Below are 7,585 nucleotides of genomic sequence, written 5' to 3'. Positions count from 1 at the left end.
TGCGCAACTCTAGACTAAACGGAAAAAGCATTTGCAACAAACGTCCATGCTAGGTCGCCTGTAAGGCCCTCGGGTAGAGCCAAAATTTCACTCTTTTTTACTCTTTCGAGGAGTACTGTTGAAAAGCTTTAAAACAATAATAATGATAACAATAATATTATCATTATGAAATTCACTGCAGTTGTACCTTCCAAACCCAGTGTCCTGGGTTCAATTCCGGTCACTGTAACAGGGATTAAACCAGGGAGATGTAAAAAGTTATTTTTTACATCTCCCTGGATTAAACCACGACTAAAAATAACCCCTCTCTAAGCTTCTATTTTAGTTATACTTATCGTGCAGCACAGTGGTTTCAATTGTTAAACCAAAATAGATATCCGGACCGAAACTATTATTTATTATTGTGTAGTTTACTTCGATATGGTGAGCATCATGCCTATCGAGGCGGTTTGACAGGACTCTACTTTTTTTTTCTCAATTTTTTCACACCAAATTTGGAAAGCAGGAAATGTTTGTGGTCTATAAAATGTTCACACGATCCATTGTAGCTGTTCAGATCCAAGTATGGTCCAGTACGGGTATGTGCTAACTGTATTGCTTGTCGTTATAAACCTGCATTGTTCTCAAGCCGAAGACGATGACGTGGTTGAGCACATTCAACTGCCAGAGGGACATCCTCAACGTTGCAAATCCCTGTTCAAAGACAGTGATGACATGCATGTATTGGGAGTGCTTCCAGGTACAATTGTTCCTCTGTCATTGTTTCATCATTAAAATCTATTTGACAAATTAGCATTTTCAGGGCCTTAAATAACGGATTTCTGAAACCCATAATTCGTGAATACTATGATTATATAGTATTATTCTATTTAATTTTTCATTCATTTGGATGTTAGGGAAAAGCTGGCAAATAAATTGCCATTCATACTATAGCATTTCGCGATAATAGGAAACGATTTTAATGAAACGATGGTTTTAAAAAGTGGACCTTTTAAAACTTGGGATGTGTCCACAAATGTTGGCAAAATGGCCCCTGAAAAAGACCCCGGAAAAAATGGCCCAGGTATAAAATGGCGCTAAATGACATGACCTCAATGAAAAAAATTAGTAATAAAACTGATTTTTTTTTTTCTAATCTTCCAACTATTTAAATGCTGCAAAATAGCTTAAATCGATGTTTAGTAGTCCATGTGTTTTTGAGAATGAGTTATTTCTTGTTTATTTGGGAATAATTATTTTTGGGAATAGGTACAGAGCACCTTCATTGTTTATTGAAGTTTTAGTTTAATCTTAGTTATAAAATTTCAAACTAAATATACCTTATTGACTTTGTTATTAGTTTAATTTGCTTAAGTAAAATTAATTATAGCAGGTCATTTTTTTTAATAACTAGTAAATTTACCCACTTAATTTAAATTTATTTATTTTGTAATACAAAGTTAAAATATAACTTTAAAGTTTGTTAAAAAGATGCTACTGTCAAATGAGTTTTAAAAACGTTTTAACGGTAATGAAGATAAAGTATTTAATGCAGTAAGTTAAAATATAACCATAAAGACCAGTAACATTATGACAGCTATAGCATCTCTTTAAAAAAATTTGCTTAAAAACAAACTATTGAATGATTAAATTATCTTATTTAAAACAAATGATAAGTTCATTGATTAAATTATATAAAAAAAACACACCCAAACAAATAATTCAAATTGCTGAATTTTATAATGTAAATGTGCAATGAAAAAACTACATATTTTTTAAATCTTATTTATTTTATTTTTAGGTAATTGCTGCATAAAGTAATATATGGCAACCTATTTGACTTATTTTTAAAATTATTTAATTTTAAGAAATGCATGATTTATTGATTAAATTTTGGCCATTTTGCAGCATTTACATAGGAAGATTTTTTTTATCAGTTTCTTTACTAAATTTTAACATTGGGGCCATTTTTACCTATCTGTCATTTGGGGCCAATTATTTAAAAAAAGAAATATAAAAATAGAAATATTCAAATTTAAGTCTGAGAGTGCCATCTCCGACCATATAGAGTTGCCATAATCATAAATTTTCTTACCTCAGTCTCAACCATGGTGGGGTTGAGGTGTCATGGACTCCCAAGCTGTAGAATTCCTTCTCTTGCTCCCCCTCCCCCACCTCTATATCAAATTCATAAATCCGCCACTGATAGTGGGGATTCAAGAAGCCCAACTGAATTTAGTTTTCCCTCAATTTAAAAACAATAATAAAAAATAAAAATTGGGGAAAATTTGAAGGTGCCATGGTCATAAATTTTCTTAACTCAGCCTCAACCATGGTGGGGCTCCTCCATCTGTGAAAGTCCGTTCCTGGCCCCTCTTTCAAATTTCTAGATCTGCAACTGAAAACCGTATATGCATCTTCACAACTCGATTAACTAAGACCTAAAATTATCAAAAATGCCTGAGCTCCGCCCCCTCGATCCCAGCAGGATCCCCTCCCCCTAAGCAACCCCCAGCCCCCCCCCCCCCCTACTAGCGCCACCACTGAATCCACAGCCCACGTACTTGAAAGGTTTTAAGCAATTCCCGCCGTCGTCGTACAACAGTCCGGAAAAAAACCTTCGTGCTCAACATGCTGCTATTCAATGACTGGTTTATTCAACGAGTAGAGGTTTAGGCCACGGTACGTTTTTCCCGTTAGTTCTCACTCTCCAATGAGCAGTAGGACGTCTACAAGCCACAATTAGAGTGCGAGACAACGTTCCAGGCTAAACACCAACAAACTTTTTATGTTTCGCCGGTTTCCACTACTACTGCTACTATAAGTTTCTTACACAAGTTTACACCAGCGTGACCACTCACAATTTTTTATATACCCAATGGGTCGAAATTACCCAAGATTCAGCAAAAATTGCCCCAAAATTACCCAAGCTTCCTGAAAATGCATTAAAATTTGAAAAATACGTGTTTTTCGCATGTACAGTTTCCCTTTTAGTTCAATTTATAAACCATTTTTTATTGTAATTGTTTGTGTTAATTATTAAAATTAATATTCATGAGGTGATAATACAAATAGAAAAATACGCCTTCAGTCGGCCAGTGTTATCAGTGATCAAGTTTTATTATGTAATGCATTAATTAGTATAGATCAATGGCAACGCAAATCACAAATAAACAGCAATTAACAGTCAATTAACAATGTTATGTGCACTTCGTTGAGTTTTACTTACTTGAATGGACTGAAATATACTTTGTTACTTCTTAATTCTTCCTCTATGACAAAAATATTTAATTTTCTTAGTAAAAATAAAATACCCTAGGATTTGAACGGAATACCCAAGAACCCAAGACCAAGTCAAAATACCCAAGATCTTAAAGGCTTAATCAACTTGGCACTTAACCGTCTTAGTAAACAAAATAAAATGCTGTTTAATTGGGAAACGTTTACGTCTGCGTGTTAAATCTTGCAAAAGACTAATAAGTCTGATACGAGAAAGTTGTTTTTTGTCGTAACTTGCTATAACTAGACCTTTTCGTTTTTGTGTGTGTTGGTGTGTTTGTGCATGATGTTTATTGCATAAGAAAACAAATACAACAACAGGGTCCTGGATTCAATTCCTGTCACAGTAGGACTCTTTCTCACGACTAAAAACAACTCCACTCCCTAAGCCTCATAAAGAGACTTAAAGCATCATTCTCATCCTTAAGTGGCGAGTGTACTTGCTGTTGGATATGAAGGAAGTAAAAAAATAATAATAGTAATTAAAATAGAGCATGAAAACAATGAAAACAATAATAATAATAATAATAATAATAATAATAATAATAATCATAATAATCATAATAATAATAATAATAATTATTATTATTATTATTATTATTATTATGACAATAGTTAAAATAATAATAATAATAGTAATTCATTCAAATAGGTAAGTTGGTAATCTTTATATTGTAATTTAATATTCTTTACAATTTTCCTCTAATATATTTTCTTTCCTTTTCATATTTTAATACTTCTCTTTCTTTTATTTCACTTCATATTATTTTCCCATTTTCTTTCATTTCCCATTCACTGTTTACATAAACTTAATATCCTTACCATTCTACTTTTTCATTCTCTCCTTTTCTTCAATTCGATTCTTACCTTTGTTTCATTCTTTCCTTTCCTTCCTTTAATTCATTCTATTTTCTTTTCCTCTTTTATAACCATTTTTCTTCCCCTTTGTCTTTTCTTTTCTGTTGCTTTTCTTTTCCATCCTTCATTCAAAAGCCAATCTCTTGCAAGTAGCCTATCAAAGATCAGTGTGCGCATCTGAATACTGTAGTTGATTTTGCTGAATTACGATATGTGAATATGTATCTGTTAGAGTATTGCTCCGCTCCACTGATTTATGTGACAATGTGAATTAGGAAATAAATTGTCTGGTTTTCAGGTATCGGTTGGGACAACCTACGTAACGTCTTTATGGGCATGGTGGTAGAATACAAGTACAAAACATGTACTTTAACTGAAGACGAGCTATATCTGATACCTGATGGAATGTTTACGATTCCAACCAAAGAGAGCCAGGTAATAACAAATTGTATAGAAATTTCTTTATGTTGATGGTTTTAGCAAGTTTCATTTGGACACTCGCGTAAGAGGCTGTCATAATCAGTTGAGATGCTGAATGAAGAATGCTGGGGTGGATGTAGGATTAGATTTAGAGGATGCGAGTAGTGTGAAAAGAAAATTGAGTCTTAGAGAAATGCGTGGGTCCACGGCGAGGTGGGTACAAAATTGTAAATCCTCCTTGAATTCTTAGAAAGCATATTTAAGCTCTGTATACACTATCAAATTTTCTTTGACAAAAATTTAGAGGATGCGAGTAGTATGAAATTAATTTTAAACTTTTCTAATGTAATTATTTGAATGTTTTGATATTTCTATATGTATTTTTAATTTTGAATTAATTGACGTTTTTGAAATTTAATTATAATAATATGGTGTGTATATATATATATAATATATATATATATATATATATATTGTAATATGGTATTAATTTTTAACTTTTCTACTCGAATTATTTGAATGTTTTGATTTTTCGATATGTATTTTTCCACCAGACTTGTTTTCCTATGTTGTCTTTATTTGTTGATTGTAAACAAACGTTTTCAGCCTTTGGCTGTTGTTTTGTTTTGTGTGTTATACCTTAATAAATAAATAAATAAATAACCTGATGTATGTCCGTATGTAGCCATGATATGCCCATATGGTAATGGTGTGATGTCATTATGACATACTTCGGCATGTCACATTTTTTTGGTTAAATATAATTTGTTAATCTGGACAGAGCTTTATGGAAACGGATTGTGCTTCGAATTGTGGTCTTCGAAACGCCACTGCAAATCTGGGTGCACAGCAAGCTGATATGTTACATGTTCTCATAAGCCTATGTGTATGTGGCATCGAAATTAATAACGACGTAAAATTTTAAGAGTCAATTCTAAAAATTGTAGATTTACAAGACGAGATAACCGATTGCTATTCTTTGTGTCTTAGGTTGATATTTATGCTGAATTTTTTGAAAAATGGTCAAGCTATAAAAGTGCATGGTCAGCATCTATTAATGCGCAGGCCTCATACAGAAGTATCATCGCTTCGGTGAGTGGCAGCTTCTCTGTAGATGTGAAGAGGAATAAACAAAGACAAGTCAGTGGTGAGTCAGTCACAACGCGTGTGCAAATGCGTCATCGACTTTACAAAATTTTTCTGGGATCAAGACTAACTCTTAATAGAGAATTTAAATCCCTTGTTATCGAAATTGGAAACACCTTGGCAAACAGTGAAAACGTGCTGGCAGAGTACCTCGCCGACACACTCGTACGCGACTATGGTACCCATGTACTGACGACAGTTGATGCTGGCGCTGCCATTATCCAGGAATCGCAAATAAAGAGAACACTGATGTCTACTTACTCCATGGATCAACTATCAGCAATGGCCACAGCTTCTGCGTCTTTCCTTCGCGGCAGGATTTCGGCAATGGTATCATTAGAGGCTAGAATCAATGCTCAATCTATGAAATCTTTCCAAACCAGCACCACCAATTCCCACATCGAGAGTTATGGAGGAAATATTTACAAAACAGATGTAGATGACTGGGAAAGTAGTATAAAAGAAAACCTTGTTACCATAGACAAGGCTGGGGAGCCGTTACATACCATCATTACATCAAAGAATATTGAAAACCTGCCCCCATTCCTTGTACGACAGGTATCTATAGCAGTTGAATCGGCTATTTCTAGGTACTATGTGATGAACACCATCACAGGCTGCACCGATATCACGTCACCTAACTTTAACTTTCTTGCTAATAGGCCTAATGACATCAGTGACATGAGTGACTTATGCACTACTGATAGTGCTACACCCGACATTCATTTTAGATTTGGTGGGGTGTTTACAAGATGTATGCCTCCCCGTATTCGCAATTCTAAGATATGTGACAGACTAAAGAAAAATAATCCAAAAACTAATACAGATTCTTGTCCCACAGATTACTATGATATCATGGTTTTTAGGGAATCAATGCCCGAGCGCTATTACGTAAAAGGGAAACGCTACACAGCTTATGCTCAAATAAGTGTCTACTGGTGCGCTGGAAGAGAGGCAACAGTAGAGGAAGATTGGAATGTATTTGATTATTTTAACTATTTTGGGGGCATGTACACACATGTGACTCCAAATCCTTTTACGATGACCCGGGGTTGTCCCCAGGGTTTTATGCCATTACCATTGGGGAGTGATCTTAACGTCTGTGTTAGTGACACAACCGACTCTCAAGTAGAGTTCGGTGGATTCTTTACTTGTAAAGTCGGCAACCCATTTGCAATAGAATTAGCATCGAACATCGAAGGTAGGCCTAATTCGAACTACCCAAAACATTGTCCAAAAGGCTTTGGGTCACTTGTAGCCACCATTAAAAATAATTGTCAGATTATGTATTGTATTAAGTACAAATCTGAAATGAAACGATATTTCAATACAGCTACTCCAGAGATCTCAATAAAACGTCCACCGTATATACATCATCCAGAGCCCTCTGCCAACGCTACCAATACGATGACGTTTAGTGATGAAGGATATACGTGGAAGAAAGATGAAACTACTGGTGAATGGACGAAGGACAAAAAGACGTCGAGCTTATCAGGATTTCTTGCCGCTAGTCTTGCTCCTACTAATGCTGCATCATTACCATCGACAGGATTTCTTGCCGCTTGTCTTGGTATAATAATGCTGCATCATTACCATCAACAGGACTTCTTGCCGCTAGTCCTCCTACTAGTGCTACATCACACCATTGTCCTACATCGTCGTGTATTTGTACATAACAGCTTATACAATTGATACGGTAGATAATATATTATTACGACATTCTTATATGTAATGAGATGGCCTCGGCTTATCCTTTAATATATGATTATAGCAGAAGCCTGCATGTCGGTGAGGAAATTACAGAATAATAGGCCGCATATATTAGGCCTTATTCCGAGTTACACAAAGCATAAATACAACTTACATAAATACAATACAATATATAGGTCTCTTATACACATCT

General features: G+C 34.7%; 2 protein-coding genes across 2 annotated transcripts; both read left to right on the top strand.

Annotated features, from left to right (window-relative positions):
• The first annotated feature begins 511 nt into the window (after positions 1 to 511).
• Positions 512 to 4,729, top strand: LOC117104893 (macrophage-expressed gene 1 protein-like). The gene is made up of 2 exons (XM_033245794.1): positions 512 to 739; positions 4,415 to 4,729. The coding sequence occupies exons 1-2, from the start codon at positions 565 to 567 to the stop codon at positions 4,585 to 4,587; spliced, it is 348 nt and encodes a 115-aa protein (XP_033101685.1). The 5' UTR covers positions 512 to 564; the 3' UTR covers positions 4,588 to 4,729.
• Positions 4,730 to 5,545: 816 nt separating this feature from the next.
• LOC117105092 (macrophage-expressed gene 1 protein-like) lies at positions 5,546 to 7,546 on the top strand. Its single transcript, XM_033246123.1, has one exon. The coding sequence runs from the start codon at positions 5,710 to 5,712 to the stop codon at positions 7,372 to 7,374; it is 1,665 nt and encodes a 554-aa protein (XP_033102014.1). The 5' UTR covers positions 5,546 to 5,709; the 3' UTR covers positions 7,375 to 7,546.
• The last annotated feature ends 39 nt before the right edge of the window (positions 7,547 to 7,585 follow it).

The sequence above is a fragment of the Anneissia japonica genome, unplaced genomic scaffold (assembly GCF_011630105.1).
Source record: "Anneissia japonica isolate Jap-2015-1 unplaced genomic scaffold, ASM1163010v1 scaffold287834_len5846547_cov211, whole genome shotgun sequence".
NCBI classification, from domain to species: domain Eukaryota; kingdom Metazoa; phylum Echinodermata; class Crinoidea; order Comatulida; family Comatulidae; genus Anneissia; species Anneissia japonica.
The sequence above is the reverse complement of the archived record's forward strand: the minus strand, read 5'-3'. Positions and strand labels throughout refer to the sequence as shown.

Excerpts from the sequence above, each read along its gene's own strand:
- LOC117104893 (XM_033245794.1), top strand. The coding sequence starts at position 565 with ATGGTCCAGTACGGGTATGTGCTAACTGTATTGCTTGTCGTTATAAAC. Across the intron at positions 740-4,414 it reads TGTATTGGGAGTGCTTCCAG|GTATCGGTTGGGACAACCTA; the intron begins GTACAATTGTTC and ends TCTGGTTTTCAG.
- LOC117105092 (XM_033246123.1), top strand. The coding sequence starts at position 5,710 with ATGCGTCATCGACTTTACAAAATTTTTCTGGGATCAAGACTAACTCTT.